This window comes from Tiliqua scincoides, chromosome 8, assembly GCF_035046505.1.
Source record: "Tiliqua scincoides isolate rTilSci1 chromosome 8, rTilSci1.hap2, whole genome shotgun sequence".
Lineage (NCBI taxonomy): Eukaryota > Metazoa > Chordata > Lepidosauria > Squamata > Scincidae > Tiliqua > Tiliqua scincoides.
The window spans coordinates 15,169,361-15,187,909 of NC_089828.1; the positions used below are offsets into that span (position 1 = coordinate 15,169,361).

The 18,549-nt window shown below is 40.8% G+C and overlaps 1 protein-coding gene across 1 annotated transcript in view; it reads right to left on the minus strand.

The window, feature by feature from the left end:
• MYO5A (myosin VA) overlaps positions 1-18,549 on the minus strand; it is a 99,869-nt gene that overhangs the window by 8,468 nt on the left and 72,852 nt on the right. The window contains exons 26-39 of the mRNA XM_066636535.1: positions 16,915-17,058; positions 15,894-15,947; positions 14,599-14,826; positions 13,242-13,250; positions 12,603-12,703; positions 11,703-11,783; positions 9,023-9,221; positions 6,889-6,963; positions 5,785-5,878; positions 2,364-2,510; positions 1,738-1,892; positions 1,300-1,389; positions 789-939; positions 51-333 (exon numbers count right to left, since the gene is read on the minus strand). Coding sequence (XP_066492632.1) covers positions 51-333; positions 789-939; positions 1,300-1,389; positions 1,738-1,892; positions 2,364-2,510; positions 5,785-5,878; positions 6,889-6,963; positions 9,023-9,221; positions 11,703-11,783; positions 12,603-12,703; positions 13,242-13,250; positions 14,599-14,826; positions 15,894-15,947; positions 16,915-17,058 — 1,811 coding nt within the window. The remainder of the gene's footprint in view (positions 1-50; positions 334-788; positions 940-1,299; positions 1,390-1,737; positions 1,893-2,363; positions 2,511-5,784; positions 5,879-6,888; positions 6,964-9,022; positions 9,222-11,702; positions 11,784-12,602; positions 12,704-13,241; positions 13,251-14,598; positions 14,827-15,893; positions 15,948-16,914; positions 17,059-18,549) is intronic.

Below are 18,549 nucleotides of genomic sequence, written 5' to 3' on the forward strand. Positions count from 1 at the left end.
TTATGCCGTGTATTTGAGAAGACTGAAAACAATTTAGAATACATTCGTACCTTATCTGCATTCCTTTGCTCCATGAGCACATGTCTTTTCGCAGAAGGAGGTTATTGAGGGTCACAGCCCCAATGATGTAGAACATCTGCTTGACTACCTGCTTGATCAACTCTGGATCCATTCCATGTTGACACATAGTTGAGTGGAAATTATTCAGTTGTCGGATGATAGAATCTAGTGTGTATGTCCCCTCATCAGCAATGCTGGAGGTTCTCTTTCGGAGGCCAGTTGGTTTCACCCCTGACACACCTTGGATAGTTTCATGCTCCAGCATTCCTGAAACTGATTGACAAAATCATTAATATAGCTAAAAATACAAACCTGAATTCAAAACAAGAAAGTTAGTAAAGTAGGAGGGCCTCTCATTTTTCTAAATGCACACACTAAACTGGTTCAGACATAATGGGAAACTATGGTTTCCTGACACAAGAATGATTCCTTACAAACTGTTGGCTCTCACACTGCCCCCCCCTTTTGCCCAGAAGAGGAGGCATGGGAAAGCTTTTGCTTTCATTTTCAGAAAAAGCAGTTCTGTGTTATGCAAGATTGTGGTTTACTCCAAACCACAGTTAGGGAAGACAAATCTAGGTCTATTTAATGTTAGTGGAAATTGTCAAAAGGAAATCAGAGACATGGAAGTAAATTGCAGAAATAATTAATAGTTAAATAACAAAGTGATGCACTAGAAAGTAATAGGCTTCTGTTTTTGTTGTTTTTAATTTACTATGTTGCCTTACCAATCATTGGTTGCAGAATATTCTCCAAGACTCTGACAAGCTGCTGGTAAATCTGAATGGCCAAGTCACTCAGTACTTGTCTATATTCAGCAAGGTCAAAATTTGTGAGGCAGTGTTCATTCTGACGAGGAGTGTTGTGCTTCATAAATCCCTGCAGTTGCAGAAGACAGCATACACTGTAATTTGCAGTTGTGAATTTCTCTTTATAATCTACCTTATATGCAAATGCTCAGAATGGCAACATATTTAAGAAGCAGAAAATACATTTTAAAAGCTCATTCAAATTAACAGCTTGCTAGGCCTACCAGTAGCCCTAAATTCAAACTCAACGGAAACCAGCAGCCACTAAATTCCAAACTCATAGTTTTTGGAAATGTTCTCTTTTCGGCTCACAAACCTGAGCCATGCTTGAATTCTGCAAATGTGAAGTGGAACCCCATGCATACATAAACTTCAAATCATATACATATGTGGAAAAGCTGAAAGATAAGAACAGGAAAGGGAAACTTGCCTCTTCACCACTATACTGCTTCAAACAGTGCAAAAATCGGCAGGTGTTAGATAGCCAGAAGGACACAGTTTCAAAGTCATCACCTTTTTTCTGAAAGCAAGTGAGGAGATATAGTTTACCCAACAGGCAACCTGAACAAAATGCCATCACAGATAATTGCACATTTTCTTTGATATATTATTAAAAGATACAGCTACATCCTGTTCTACATAGGCTGGTGTCATGTAATGGTTAAGAGACTGAGCTGCAAATCAGGACTTCTTTAATTCGAATCTAGCAACTTGCCATGAACTCCCTAAGAGGCCTTAAGTGAGCCACCCCCTACTGGCTTCAGATCCTCACCTTGTCATTAAGCAGTGCTTTAGACAAAGGCAATGCTTCTACTTATATTTCATGCCAACATGTTCCTTATTACCAATAAATACAAAATAAACCAACCTTTAAAATTTTTTTGATGCCATTAATAGTGGAAGTCAGCAACGACCTCACTTTCTGATCATCGTTAAGGTAGTCAGCATGGCGAACACACATAAACAAAATGTAAGCTGGCAGTCCTGGGATGAGATTGACTGCCACACCGCGTGGTTTCAAATCTGAAGGAAAATAAAGAGGCATGCACTCATGAATGCACAGTTAACACCACTGTTCTAGATGACCTGATAAAACTGCAGCCCTGTTTTGACCACTTCAAATAAATAGCATTAGTTTTGTTTCATAGAGTTGTATCCAACAACAACAGCTAATTATGACTAATGTCCACTGAAATCAATGGAACAAGTTAGTAATGACTAACTTAAGTCCCATTAATTTCTATGGAAATTAGTCATGAGTAACTTTCTTTCATACAACCCGAGGTTGTCTGTTATTGATCAAAAATTAACCATGCCCAAAATAGAATACAATGGTGTTAAGATACATATATAGTATATCTGATATCAAGAAATATTTGTAGTGCATTGAGATTATTGTATTTTATAGCATCAGATAAACTTAACATAACAAAACAACAATGTATTTGTTTGCAACACTCTGCAACTCATTTTTAAGACTGGAAAGATTCTCACCTAAAATAAGATTCTTGACGAGTTTTGGCTCATCCTCTTTCTTATATTCTAACATGCCCTGGAAATCCTTTTCTTTTCTTGGGATATTAACAGGATGGATTGGCTCATCAATTATTTGTCCAGGTGAAATGTTCTCCATCTGACCCACTACATCAAGAGAAGAAAATGCATATATATATTTATAAAAATACGGTGCCTTCAATATTTGCCAACAATATTCAGAGTCCCTTGGTATTATATGACAGACTGCTCTTATCTGGATTCAGCAAATAGCTGCTAGTTCAGGTCACACCGTGCTGAGATTCACCGTCTCAAACAGACTCACAGAGTATATTTCCCAGAGAACGAGCAAACGCCCTTCAGGAAATGTTAAAACTACAATTTTCATGTCCTTCCTACTGCAGTGATAGGAAGTCGCATCTTTCAGCCTGCGCTGCAAATCCAGGCTGACAAAAGCAGCAGCAGCCAAGTAAGCACATTCCTCTGGTAGGGACAGTCAATACTGCAAAAAGTGTTGTAGGGACTCAATTACAGAATTCAAAAGAGGCTTTTTGGAATGCTTCCAAAACCCACCTTAGGTGCATTAGAAGCTGTCTGAAAGGTAATTATTTAAATTTAAAAAAAACAGAACTGAGCAATGTCTTGTAATAAATGCAAATAAGCAAAAGTAAAAAGTGTGTACAAACATTGCAATTTTCACTAAAAAGAAAACATTACCAGAGTTGGCTCCTACTTGATTAGCTCATCTACTAGTGTCAGAGTCCTTCCTACTGGCAAGAATATTCTTGGCTATCCTATAAAGCACTTCTTGTGGCATGTACTCACATATGCCAACAAAAATGGCTTGTATGTTTTACCATAAAGAGTTAAAAGAAAATATTACTTCAGTTTAAAAACCTGGAAACTTACCTTGCTGTCTGGCCTTGTGTCAGTTCAGAACATGAGGTATAATTGCACACGCTAGAAAAACTGTTGAGCTCAGCACCACGACACCAGATCTGAGCTTGGGTTATACATTCTAGAATCCTGTGCTATTTTAAAACTTGTCTATACATTGCTTGCATATCTGGTGCAATTCTGAGTCTAGGTATCTATATATGTTGATCAGTGCCTGTGCTCCAGAGCTATACCCGATGTGGGCAAAGGTAGTACAGTAAATTACACCTTAGCCACTCCCTATAGTCCTGTAACCAAATGAAAGGACTTTGTGTAATCTGTAGGAGAGCAGATTTTCCCTCCGGCCAAAGGTGTTCTTCCTGCAGATGATGATTACCAAACACATAAATCTATGACTTCTATGTGTCACCTCTTTGGCAGCGTACAGTGAGACTAGGTGAAGGGGGAAAGCAGTCACAAAGTAAGCAGCTAGAAAGCTTTACCATGATAAAGGAAAAATGAGTGCCTGCACAGTAAATATTATATCTGGCAGACAATGTTGTCTCATTCAAGAAAATACAAGTCAGGAATTTGTCATTTTCTCTTCTGCAGCTATATATTGAACACTGATTGGTATAGGAAGACCAAAAGGTGAAATCAGGCCCACTAGCATTTTTCATACCATGATACTGCATGGAGAGTCAGGGTCCAATCCTATCCAGCTTTCCAGAACCAATGCAACCACAATGCAGCCCCAAAGTAAAGGAACATCCCCTTACCTTGAGGAGGTCTCTGTGACTGTCCCCCTTCCTCAAGATGCAGCACATGCCCTGTTGGTACAGCTGCATCAGTACTGGAATGTTAAATAGGTTTGGGCCCTCAGTGATATATTCACTTTTGATACAGATAATGCACAAGTAAATTGAAGACTATACTACTAAAACTATACGCAAAGATATGTACGTAATTCAATCAGGGTCTTAAAAAGGAGGCTTTGTTCATTTAGAATCTTATTTGCTAACCACTCACCAAACTAATAATCCTATAATGTATCATCACTCACCAACATGGAACAACCAGCAAAATTCAGCTTGACTCTAATACTTGTAAATATAACTCTTAATCCTGCAAGTTTGTGCCGAACGAGTAAAGCATTGGCAAGTTGTCAGAGTAAGAGTATCCAGATCACTCTCTTTCACACACAAATACATGCATTCAAACTACCTTCTAACATAAATTATCCTGCTAGTTGGAAAAAAAAAGAAATACTTGTTTAACCTTCAGTTCAACATACTGTATTTCTAAATTATCATTTTCATTTGAGTGAGAAATTTGTAGTGAAGGTTTAACAAATAGCAATTAAAATATCCCTATCTAGTCAGAATGCCTGCAAAACCAACCCGGAAGTAAACTAAAGTTGCCAACACAAACCAGAAGTTGCTTCCAGTAGCTTCCTTAAGGCATTCCGAGGCCCTTGGAGGCCAACAGAGTGTGTTGTGCGCCCAGCACAATCCGGAAGTGGCCTCCGGAAGCTCCCAGTCAAGTTTTGTGGCACAGCAGGGAGCATCAAGTCTCCACACTGTCAGATTCAGTCAAGCATTTCATGATTTCCGCATGGACCTTTATGCCAGAGCCTCTGTCAGAATTGGGTCTATTTTGGCAGCTTTAATTCAGAAGACTTACATTCAGGCCTCATCTGTATATAGCTCAGTTTTTAGGATCATTATGTAGTAAAAACAAATTTGTCTCTTGTGTTATCTTAGTGGAATCTCAACTGTTTGCTCTGAGGAAGCTAACAACAATATCAGTGGTGGGAAAACAGATGAAGCCTGAATTTCAGGAGTAGTGAACCTCACAGTCACTGGAATTCTATCCCCCAGTGTCTTTGTAGGCTCTTAAATTTCTTGCATGAAGCTCTGTCTTGACCTAGTGCGGCCATCACTGAAAGAAATTCATAAGCAAAAAGAGATTACTTATGAATTCAAATACCATATACTCTGTTTCAAGAGAAAGGTGAGCATTCTTATTGGCCAAGTGTCTTCATAAGCTGCTCTTGGCAAAAAGCAAATATGGTCTCCTTCAGTAAACAGAAAAAAAAGAGCTTGCACCCCCTCTTAACCAGTTTGCACTCAGCTTTCAGGATAACACGTACTCTCTTTAACACACCAACATTACCCACCATTTTAGAAGATAATCACACAGAAGGTTCAGCACTTCTTCAATTATTGTACCCAATTGTTAACAACTAAAACCCCAAAGGCTAAGCCAGAAGATAAAATCTGTCAACATTTGTGCTGCCAACTCAGGGTACAATCCTAACCCCTTATGTCAGGCTTTCCAGCACTGACATAAGGGCAATGCAGCTCTGAGGTAAGGGAACAAACATTCCCTTACTTTGAGGAGGCCTCTGTGAGTGACACCCAACTGCAGGATGCAGCACATGTCCCATTGGCACCGCTATGCCAGTGCTGGAAAGCACTCACAAAAGGAGTTAGGATTGCACCCTCAGAGACATAACACATTGAACCACACACAGCTCTCCTACCTTCCAGTTCATCAATCTTTTTAGCAAAGACTTTTAGCTGTTTTTTCAGTTTGCGAACAGTCTTGTCCTGTTTTTCAAGCTGCTCCATCAGATCCTATAGAATAAAGAGAAGGTTGAGATACTATGACTACCATTCGATATGCAATAGACATAAGGAAACCAGAAATGTTAGTGCTGCAAGAGGAACTGAGTACAGCTGAAAGGTGATGCCACCATCTGGCTGAAGTTTGCAAGCCTGTACACTGCCTAGAAGGGTAAGCAAGACAATAAAGTAGGCTGAAATACATGCAGCACGACAGACACAGAGCTATTTTGCAGGTGCAGTTTAACAATACTGACATATCCATGTCTGCATTTTTACAGGATCCAGGAGATTCTGAATTCATTTCTTACACTTGTGATTACAGGACAGAATACAAGCCCGAGGCTCATTCCTACTCTGGGTAGCATCAAGTGGCAAATCATCATCTGAAAGGGGCAGTGTTCTTAGAACTTACTAAAACTGGATACAGAACTAAGGGTCCAATCATATCCAGCTTTCCAGTACTGATGCAGCTACAATGCAGCCCCAAGGTAAGGGAACAAATGTTCCTTAACCTTAAGGAAACCTCCATGACTGCTTCTCCCCACTGCAGGATGCATCGCATCTCCCATTGGCACTGCTGCATTGGTGCTTGAAAGTTGGATAGGACTGGGCTCTAAATGCCATTGTTAGAATATCATTTTAGGAAGTTCCTCAGGTATGATGTACAGTTACAAATAATTTGCTTATCATCTTTGCACCCCCAAATATCAACAGAATCCAGTTTTAATGTTTCTAAAAGCAGACCTGGAAACATAGAAGGTTAATATATATTTTTCAGAACACCTACATCTCTGAGCCTGATTCAATCATGCTGCAATGTTCATCATATTAGTGTAGCAGACCGTGCACTCACAGAAACAAAGATGCAATCACAACAGACACAACAACAGAAAGCTGTGGGGAGAAGAATGACATTGTGAAGCTATCTGAAAAGGGATTTCCTTTGAAAGGCAGCCAGCTCTTCAGTTAGTGTTCCAAAAGTAGCAAACAGGGGAAAGGGGGCTGCTCAGTGTACATACAATCATCCGTTTGTAAAGTGAAATCCGGAACGATTGATACTTCATGGGGTCATCTGCATATAATTCCTCATAATACTGAAAAAACAGGTAAAGTAGAAGTTCTTCCCATTTTTTTAAAGCACTAGTATTTCTCAACAAATGGCACAAAAATTAAAACTCTTGGCATCCTCCCATTAGAACAGGGGTCTCCAAACTTTTTGGCCAGAGGGCCGCATGAAATATCTCGCCTAGTGCTGAGGGTCGGGAAAAAATTTAAATATAAAATTTAAATAAATAAATTGGAGATGGAACTTAGATGAATGAATAAATGAATGAGTGGGCTCATTCATTCAACCTTTCTGGCCCCCGGAACGCCCTCCAGACACAATCAGAGCACCGTTCTGGTAACGTTCAGTTGAGTGGGCCAGAGGCTTTCAGGGGACAAGAAGTTGGCCGTGGGCTGGATAGAGGCTCGCTACAGGCCGCATCTGGTCCCTGGGCCGGGGTTTGGAGACCCCTGCATTAGAACAAGGATGCAAAACCCACAGGCTTTAGCCACAAGCAGGCAAAAGTAATTTTATTTGTTCATTAGTGGATTAAAAGTGGGAACATTATGTAGTTTAAAAATTCAAAACGTGAAGGGAAATTTCAAAAAATTCAAAACATTCAATTTTTTTTAAGCCTTGAAATTGGTACTGATGGGAATATTTTATCCCATCTGAGTCATAATGACTTATACCCAAATCACACCACAGAGGGGAAAAAGGAGACCAGTTATAGCTAAATTCTCTGAAAAGATGAGTTCCCTTCTAAGACTTATTTTCCATTTTGTGCAAAACAAAAAAAAAAATCTCTACATTTCAGTTTCTGAATAACTCCTTCACCTTGCACATAGAACTGCAGGCAGGCAATCTAATGTTGTGAAATATAGTGTTGTGTAAATAATGGAAGCGTTTGAAGTATGGGCATGAGTACTGGTTATTACCGAGCTGAGATAAAAGCACAGTAAGGAATCTACTGTAGAAGAGAGTGGAATGGTCCTCACAGAAGGAAAACAGAGCATACCTCCTTTGGCTTGGACGGAAACAGGTTAGGTAGGTATCTGCTTAGATGGAGTCTGGGTGAATAGACCAACCACTTGCCCAATACTGGGTGCCTAGCTGAAATGTGGCTCCCCAACCTCCGTAAACTTCAATTTTCCACCAACAACAATTGATTATTTGAGTGCTGGAAAAGGCAATCATTTTGGAGCAGAAGCACTGCCTTGAAAAGACATCATCTTGATTGCACTCAACAAATCAGTAAATGGCGCACATTTACTGTTCACAAAAGGGTCATTTGGAAAAGCTCTTAGCAATACGAAGTCTAGGGTTGCTTTGGCCTTGTCTCGAAGACCAATCAATAGGACAAACAGGAATCTTGATATAAAATCTATGCATTTGAGGTGAGGACTTCCACCAAAAATCTTTGCCAGGATGGTAACTATAATACAAAGACTGACTTACACAAATTATGGCATCTTTCAACTCTATAAACATTAGGGGGCAGGGTTACCTTCTCATAGAGCTCTCAAACTAAATTTGATTGATATGAATGCAACATCAAGGTAGGACACAAGGAAAGACATTATCCATCCTTCTTCCCACAAGATTTCACAGATACTTTTTAATTTTAGCTCTTCAAAGGCAGAGTGCTCCCTTTAGAAGTATACAATGACCCTGCCCGGCTGTTGGAAAAGTGGCTAAAACCACCTGACCATCCTGGCAGATAGGGTTATTCTTTCATTTATCTTCCAAACAAACTCCTTCTCCTCCTCATCCATTACATAGTGACTGGATATGCTCTATAGGGCTGGTGCAGCAAACAAAGGGGAAAATTCAGTTTTTTAAATTTAGTCAAGAAAAGCCTCAAAGTTTCTAATCTCATAATGTTTGCTTCACCATGCACGGAAGAAGCTACACAAGCTTCCAAAACAAGAAAGTCCAATTTTTCCCTGCTTCATAAATCTGAACACTACAAGACCTTGAATCCTGTTTAGGAGGTGGCAACTCTGCCACAAAGCCCTGCTACACACATGCCAGCAACATCAGCATTTCTCCTCCTTGGAAACCAGATCAAACATAACTCTGTAACGCTGCATTAACATTTGGCTTACCAGGTTTTCATTAGTCAGGCGGGTGATCTCATGCTGTAGACTAGCTTCTATCCGGGCTTCTGGAGGTAGCTGGAGATTCTGTGCTAGGAGCTGCTGTTGGCGATTGTTTTCCTCCTTTAGACTCTGAATCTCTCCCCGAAGAGATTCGACTTCATTGTCGTGGCTCCGCTTCTGGGTCTGGAGCTGAGATTCTAAGAGCCTACAAGGACCCAATAAATGGAGGATATTTGGGGAAGGCAGAGAGGGCAGGAGGGGTGAAAAGGGAAACACTTTTTAGAATAGAAACTACAAGTTCTTATCAAAAGTCTGAAACTTCAGTTGCTGTTCAGATATGTGTAGATATTATAGCCATATTATAGCCATTAATGCCATATAGATATTATAGCCAGATGGAAAAGAAAGAAAACTACAGAATAGTCTTTAAACCCTTTTAAGTGCTTCGGAACTAAAACTACAATTTGCTAACTGTTTTCCGCTTTACCTTTATTTCAAACCCCCTCCTATACAAAGTTACCAAAGTCTTCCTGAGCACACAGGCCCATAACACACCAAGTCCTACTATTAGGCAAGGTAAGACAAAACACTTCTGACAACACATTTGGGACCAATGAAAGTCAGCAAATTGTCAATTAGTTTGCTGTATTTTCACCACCATAAGAGGGTGCCATTTGGATTTTCTACCTTAGGCACCAAAACCCAATTGGTTTAATTAATGCAGAAAAAGCCAAATCAATCTGCATTTGTTTGAGTGAAGGTTTGAAAAAGATTAATAAAAAAGTCAGTCTTCTTCAGGATTTACTCTAATCAGAGAGAAACAGGAACATTCCCACCACAATGAATATTAGATAACTTTTGTTTAAAAGGATGCAGATAGGTGTTCCAACACAGGGATGTTATTGGGGAGCTCGGTGAAGGATTAGAAAAGTTACTGATCTGTTGTGTATTTTGGACAGCTGAATAAGCTGTTCATTCTCCATATGTGAACAATGGTAGATGAGGAAAGGATTGAAGGATACTAAAGAACTGTGATTCCTACATATGCACACATACCTCAAACAACTAAGCTAGCAGCTACACTTTCAGGGTTTAAATATACCTAAGCAGGCCAAGACGGCACCTACATTGACCAAGCACATGAAGGTAAATACACGACATTTACCTTTCATTTCTTTGCCACTGGCTCTAGAAACCTACTACTTCTAGGACACCGTGACAAGAAACAAAAGCTACAGAGCCACCTCTCCCCTTGCTTTCTCTGCAGCGCAATAATTATTGCCAAGTTAGCTTCTAGCAGACTTACAAAAAGAAGTTTAATATGTTTAGTTTTTTGACAGCAGCACAAGGAAAAGAAAGACATTGAGTTAAATAGCATTCATGTCATAAGGTCACAAAATCTGGTTAACTTGCATTGTCAAGGTGCACAAGAAAAGTTTCTCAAGTGAAAAACTGGCTCATGGCAAAGAGAGAAATTGGGGTTTTTTTTGGGGGGGGGGAGATATTCTCAAAAAAAAGTGATGCTCCAATCGCAACATAGATGTGCGATTTGATAGCTACATGCATATGGCAGGTGTGTGCAGACTACGTTGCCATCACTGTAGCTTTGGGGGAAAAAAACCTGCATTAAAGAACAGCTGTTCTTCTCTTAATATGTTCTCCTTGCTACCATAGCTGTTTATTATGCATTAAACAAAGTAAGCTAGACATATATACACACACAGTTAAAAGGCTTTTCATCCTTTCAAGTGATCAGTGCTCTGCCTATTTCAGTGCCTATTTTGTAGCAGACCAGAAGGGCACAATTTAAAACATTTTCAGGATGATATAGTTTGGCTTGCAAATGTTTCTACTCAGTGCCAACCACAGGATTTTGGGGGCCTTCAAGACATGCCAGCCTCAATGAGTGTCCCCCCCCCCCTTTAGTACAGTGGGATCCCATTCAGCAAGAGCAGTGGCTGCTGTTAATCATCCCCCTTTCCACCAGAGGAAGGAAGCACACAAGTGGCCTGGCCGGGAAGGAAGGGGAGAAGTGGCAGCTGCTGTCATGCACTTGCTTTCCCTTCCCATCTGAGTTTTTGCGTAGAAGGAAACAAAATGCAACGCAAAGGGAGAGGTGGGCAAAGGGAATAGGCACTGAAAGCAAAGGAGGAGGAGCAATAACTTGTTCACTCTTATCTTGTGAACATAAATAATCCACGCAAAAATCTGGTGGGAACGAATGGGCAAGTAGCCGGTGGCAACTGCTTCTCCTCCCTGTGCCACCACAGGAAGAGGGCAAATAGCTTTTGCTAGCTGCAAAGTAGAAGCAGCTGCTATGATGGACTTGCTCACTCTCTTGCTGAATGTGGAAGATGAAAGCCCTCCTACATCAACTGAGTCACATCTGTGTTTGCTTTTTATCTCTCTCATAATTTCCATCACAGTAATTTTGAAATCTTCGTCTGGTTAAGTGATGGGCCCCTACCAGGATGTAGTCCCCAGCAGATGGCAGGCTTCTAACTGCTAGGCTCGCCCAACGGCTCCATTTTTTTTTTTAATCAAGTCCATTTGGATTAAATGTTTTTAAACTGCCAGCACATAAGAAATACTGTGGCTAAAGCAATTCCATAGCAAGTTAGTAATCAGAGAGCAAGCAGACGCAAACAAAAACCACCAGAGCACCCATTCTGAGAAGTCTTGTAACCTGTTGGTTTGTTTTAGCCCTTGATATACCAGCCACAGCTCTCCGTCCTCATTCAGCAAATGATAGTCCTGAAGAGATGGTCTTCCAAGCAAAATGTTTTTTTAAAAAGTGCAAAAACACAAAAAAGGGATACATGATGTATACATTCTTATGATGGTGATGATGTAACAAGTTATTTTTAAAAAAGGACAGTACAACCCAAATCAGTATCATTAACAAGGGAACCTCTGATCTCCACAATTCCAAACTGCTTAAGTCAATAAAACTGTGATAAGTTGTATGAGCAATTCAATAAAGTGTATGTTCAAATTAGACTTCCTTGCTCCAAATTAGACCAGAGTAAATTACCTCCATTCTGCCACTGTGAGTTCAAATTACAGTACAACACAAAGACGAAAGCATAAATGAGAAGCAGGAGAGGGGAGAGGTATCTTGGAACCTGTCTTTTCTCACTCCGATAGAGGGCGTACCACACACAGAACGATGGGTTTGAATCGGAAGCACCCTTACTGCATTCAGTGCCGGTATACCTATTCTTCTCCAAGGTCAAGGAACCAGTTCTGCAAGTTTGCAGTGGAAACTGCTGTACACAAGGCCAATTGGTTAGCTTCAGTGATGTCACCAAGAGGCAGTCATCCTCTCTTACCAACACATATCCACTCAGAGAGGAAGCTTTTCACTTCAAATTCACATAATGCCATAATTCACGTTTTGTGGAGTGGAAGCATGATGTTTGCTGCAGCATGTTGCTTAGAGTTGGACTCTATGTGCAGTTCTCCTGTGCGTGTTTATTTACTGCCCAGTCAATTTTATTTTGTTATTTTTTTGTATTTTGTCTTTTCCAATGACTGAAACGGATAACATGAAGCGATTGAGAATATGTGATTGAAAAATACGTACCTATTAGTCTCCTTCAGACCAATATATGCCTGGGCTATCTCTCCTTTGTCCTTCATCTTCTGTACATCCTCCAAAAGGATTGTGGAATCTGTCATGGTGTTCTGAATAGAATTGAGAGAAGTCGGTTTCTCAAGACAGAATAGCGTGAGAGTTAATTTTTAATTAGGAGGGGTATGATTTTGGATGACATTGGTTAGAGTCTTGAACTTCAGTCATGGAGATCCCCGAGATCTCACTCAGCCATGAATCTCACCAAATGTTCCTGGCCTGGTTACTCTCTTTCAACCTAACCTACCTCACAGGGCCACTGTAAGGATAACAGGGGGCAAGCACACCACCTTGAGCTCCTTAGAGGAAAGGTGGGATAAAAATGCAATCCACCAATTGCCCAGAGAAGACAAACAATCCAGGGTCAGGATGGGAAACAAGAGTGATGCCTCCTTAGGGTCAGCCATCCCTAAAAGCACGAGGGGCATTCCCCAGATAGTTCCAAATGCCTCCTTCCTCTGCCAGCGAATAAGAATGCTATTCACATGAGTCAACTCAGTGACTGCTTGAACAAATTAAGTCAAAATACATGTGTTCAGTGAGAATTCTAGCTTTTCTAAGGTGCAGTCTAACAAGGAGAAACCTGTTTACCTTATCATCCTGGTAAATCCATTTGCAAGCAGAAAAATAAAGAGAAAACATCTGGTCACTCCAAAGTGTCTTAGCTATACATTCCCCAGCGAAGAAAGATAACCAACTGAGGAATTACACAGGCCTACAAAACTGAGGGTCAGAAAAGTTTTTCCCAAACTTTATGGTGGTTTGATATGAATTTGGGGTGCTGATTCCAAAAATGGCATCCGTTTTGCCCTATCACATCTAGTTTTGGAGATAAAATATAGCCTCATTAGTGAATGGTTCCAGCAGCTTCCTCATGAGGAAGCCATGGTGTAATTAGAGTGTTACTCCCTTGCTGAACAGAGTTGGTCATGATCATCATCATGTGTCATCCACAAAGCACCTAAAGTTACCAGATGCTGTAAAATAGTAATTTGGAAGAAAAGGTAATCACAGGCCCCTGTCTGCAGGCTCAAAATCATAACAGGCCTAAAGTTGACCATAAGTATGGGTCTTTCTTGTTGTTGGCAACCTTCAGTCTTGAAAGACTATGGTATCGCAAGGCCGAAAGACTATGGTATCGCGCTCTGAATGGTGGTTCTGGAACAGCGTCTAGTGTGGCTGGAAAGGCCGATTCGGGAGTGACAATCCCTTCCACACCGGGAGCAAGTGCAGTCTGTCCCTGGTCTGTCTCCCTGGCTATGGGCCTTCCTTCTTTGCCTCTTTGCCTCAGACTGTTGGCCAAGTATGGGTCTATCATATCATATTTTACCTTCTCTTTTACATAAGAGAAGGGCAGACTTAAGGTTTCATGAGGTCATATTCATACTGTGATTTTCTGAGCTTCTGACAAACATTATGGCTCTGAGAGACTTGTACAAATATAGTAATGGGCACACCCAGCAGGTAATCCTATAAATTGGTGAAATATTGAGGAAAATTTCACATTAGTTCAACAATGTGGCCATCTCCCACAGTGCAGGAGCAAACAGATACCATGTCATAAAGTTGAATCCCCTCTTAAACAGCCGGATGTACTGCACAAAATAAAGAAGCTGGGCATTTTTTCTCCTTGGAGGTATCCAGACACACATCCAGGAGGATAACAGATTACACTGGAGCGGGTGAACTACATCCTTAAGTAAACTACACTCCCACCATCAACAAGCAGTGGCTTAGCCAGAGGAGGGGGGAGATAGCTCAGTTAAGTACAGCAGGTACCGCAACATGTCATGTAAGGGGCCCTGCCCACTTGCTGTCAGAGCCATTCAGGGCAGTGACAGCAATGTGCAGGCACTTAAGCTGTAAACTGCCATCGCTCCCACTGGCTACGCTATAGTCAACAAGAACAAAACTCACAAGAAGTCCAGTTTTCCTTTCTACAACTTACCTTGGGTTGAATTGCCTCCATCTGGCTCATCAGCTGAGACCGCAGGATGAGGACCTCCTCCTTACGTACCTCCAGCTCCTCACTAACTGAAGTCATTTGGTCCAAGAGGACCCTGTATGCAGGGCCACCAGGAGCGGTGACTTCGGGAGAGCTCTTTTCCACCAGGGCCTTCCTCAACTCATTCAACTCATTCTTCAGTTTCTTATTTTCTGATTCAAGCTCCTGGCGCTACAAAAAACAAAAAGATTTGCTCTCATTCACTAGCAACCCAATACCAATTAGAAAGATTTTGAGTTACTGATGGGTGGGAGAGCAGACACCTCAGGTGTAATCTGCACTAGACATTTATATCTGTTCTTCAAAGAGAATGCTGGGGCTTGCGGTTCTGAGGTACTAAGATCCCTAGCATCACCTCTCTCCTTCTGTGCCCCCCTCAAGAGTTCTTCAGAAAGAGGGGAATGACTGTAAAATCAAATTTAAATCTTTAGGATGGATATTCTCTTTCTCCCAGTGTTTAGGTAAATAAATGACACTTGTTACTGCTTGCCACTGTAACATTTCCTCATTGATGATCATAAAACTGATAGCATATTAAAATGGAATTGGCTGTTGTTAAAACAGGGCCAAAAATATTCGAATTTAATTTGCTTGTTAAGTTTGTATTCCACCCTGACAGCTCCGAGCAACATTTTATTCTCACAATAAACTTGTGAGGCAAGTGAGACAGAAATAGCAACTTGAACATGACCACCCTGCAAGCTTCACAGTTGACCAAAGAGTTGAATCTGGGTTTTCCCATGTCCAAACCCAATACTAAAGCCACTATACTGCATTGGCTTCCATGTCTAAGAGGTGGCACAGACACTGGCTATATTACAACCCATTCCCTAATGAAGCCACAGTTCTTTAGAGCCACAACTCTAATGAAGCCACAGCAGCACAAACTCCTCATATTTTGGTGCATTTGCAATGGATACATACACCTCACAATGGTTGCTACAGATACCTCTAGAAACTCTTCCCATCTAATACAGGAAGAAAAATGCCAACTTCCTGTACAATATTGCAAAGATCACTTGGACTGTAGTCCAATACTTGGGTGTAAGTCTCATTCAACACAATGAGACTTACTTATGAGTAAATATATAGGGTGGTTATGTGAAGCACTTAAAAAACTTAAGAAAAGTGCTCTGTAGTACTATGATTATTATTGTTCTCTGCTTTCCTAATTTTAATCTAGCTTTTGGGGAGTAATGTGTCAGATTGGATGATCGTTAAAAAAATTCCAGAATTACCTTAAGGGATTCATATTCCAGCTCTGCACCTCTCATTTGGGGCCTCTCTTTCTCCTTGGAGATCAGAGACAAAAGAAAGAGAGTCATCCTTCAGCCAGTATTAATGGGAGCTAATACAATGGGACAAAGAACTGGATTATTCATTCTAGTACATATTATACTCAACATTTCTGTGTAGAATACTGTTGCTCCTTGTCTCAGGTTCAGTTGGCTAGAGCAAATTCAGAGAATGAAGCTGCTCTTCCCTCCATTTCCACCTGCCTCTTGTAACTTTCAAAGAGACAGTAAGTCGTTTCTAGATTTTCAAGACAATTATGAGCATAAGGCTGCAGTCCTAACCTCACTTTCCCGGGACTAAGTCCCACTGACCACAATAGGACTTCCTTCTGAGTAGACCTGGTTAGGATTGTGCCCTAATTGATTTTAGCTTTCCATGCTGGCTCTGGAATATAACCTTGCACAAGGCGAGGAATGACTGTATTATCAATCTTGTTGATACTTGTGCTGTGTAAATTGCCTCAGCTGTGAATGTTATTTGAAAATGATAAAAGCATAATTAGGAACTGGTCTATAGCAGAAATTCTATAAATTTGTCTTAAACTAACCTCTCCAAACCTAGAAAAAAATAGCACCTGATGCTCCCATGGTTAAAGATAGCTAAAAAAAAAAAGAGTTCAGCAGATAAGTATAAAGGAAGAAGCAGGATTAAAAGCATCCTTAACAGTTCACGCGGAAGTTTTTGTAGAAGAAAATGTTCTTGAAGAACAGGAGGATATCCTATGAGCCTCCAGCACCATCAAGCAATACAAAAACAAGAAGTGTGCTGTTGCTGCCCTTTAATGCAGTGAACACATTTGGGAATAGTCATTAAGGACTCATGGCTCCCTCAGTTACTTCCTGTCCCTCCCCTCAGGGAGATTGCTCTTGCATTTTGGGAACAATGGCTCTTCAACCTGCTTAATGAGAGACCAGAATATAATTCCATTATTATCTGCTGAAGCAAAACCATTTGGGTCTTTACCTTAGCCTTGATTCGGAGAGCCTGTTCCTCTTTCCTGTCCAGCTCATCCTGCAAGGACTGCTTTTCCTGCTCAAGTTCTGTAACTCGTTTTTGTAGCTTGAGAAAGAGAGACATGTCCAGAGGTGCTTTCCTCTCAGCTGGTTCCTGCTTCAAAAGTGGAAGCATGTGAAGGTCAGAAAGCTTCCCAGTCATTCAGAAAAGGGGGGGGGGCAGTCTGCACATTATCGTCATATGGAGAAAGCTGGGAACAGATTTGGCATGATGACTTCTCCACACCAATGCCATCATGTGTGATGCATGTTTCTCTCTTTCACTTCCACATCAGCAGAAGCTGCTCCAACATAATGGGTGGAATTGGAGTTGAAACCACTCATGCAATATAAAAAAAACCCATATGAGCAGCCACATGAAAGCATGCATGCCACCCCGAGCTTGCTCCACTTGTGCAAGTTAACATGTAGACGTGCCCTGAGAGTTAGCAAGAACTGGCACAGGGAAGAATAACTAGAAGGATGTAAATGTTTCTTGATCAGAACAGTTGCTTATTGGCATTCAAACTTTTCAAACAGTTATTTTTAAAAATCACAGATTATAAAAGGTCATTTTGGTCAACAAATCTAATAATATAAAAGGCATCTACCCTAAAGCTTTAAAAGGCAGAAAACTAGAACTAACTAGATGGGTTAAGCTCTACAATCCATCATACCTTTCTTTCTAATTTGTTTGAAAAGGAGAGAGAAAAAAGCAGGTTTGTAGTTAGATTCAAAGAAAATAATAACAGTTTAAATAATTGTATAGTAATGAATTGTTTTTAAAAAATATATCTTTTAAAAAGCGAGACCTAAAAATTGAGAATCTAGTACAATGGAATGTGAAAACAAAATATCAAAATTCTTCCATACTAATTTACTTATTCCATACTAACTGGGATTCCAAGTTGTTGCTGGCAACCAACCAAATTTTCTAGCTAAACACTCCCATATTGACCAGGGCCTCTAGTTACAGTCCAACAAGCATGGAAGCTGGAGTGGTTGTGGAACTACTTGTTTCTCTTGTGTTATGGATCACTATGTACAGTTCTCCTTCAAAAAGGGACTTTGTTACGACAGTGCCTCACAGTAGTCTGATTTAACTTTAATCAGTTAAATTAAAGAGAGACTTTAAATTAACTGATTAAAGTTAGGGAGACTTAGGGTTCTTGGTTTCTTGAACCTTAAAACCCTCAAGGCCCCTTGCCCTGTAGTACTGCCACCACCTGTAAGTACCAGTTCCTCAGTCCAGGGACACTGAGACCCTTTAGGTTTAAAACTATCCCTTGCAGGCACTGAGCTCTTTCTCAATTAAAGCCTCGGCCCTCAAGTTACTAGACCTCAACGAGTACTTGGTAGCTTGTTGAACGGCTAGGCAGGATTCTGAACCTTTGTCCCCAACAGACAATGAAACAACTTAGTAAAATATATTTTAGTTTATTGAGTACATAGGGTTACACACTCTACAACAGGGGTGCCCAAACCCTGGCCCTGGGGCCACTTGCGGCCCTCGAAGCCTCTCAATGCGGCCCTCAGGGAGCCCCCAGTCTCCAATGAGCCTCTGGCCCTCTGGAGATTTGTTGGAGCCCACACTGGCCCGACGCAA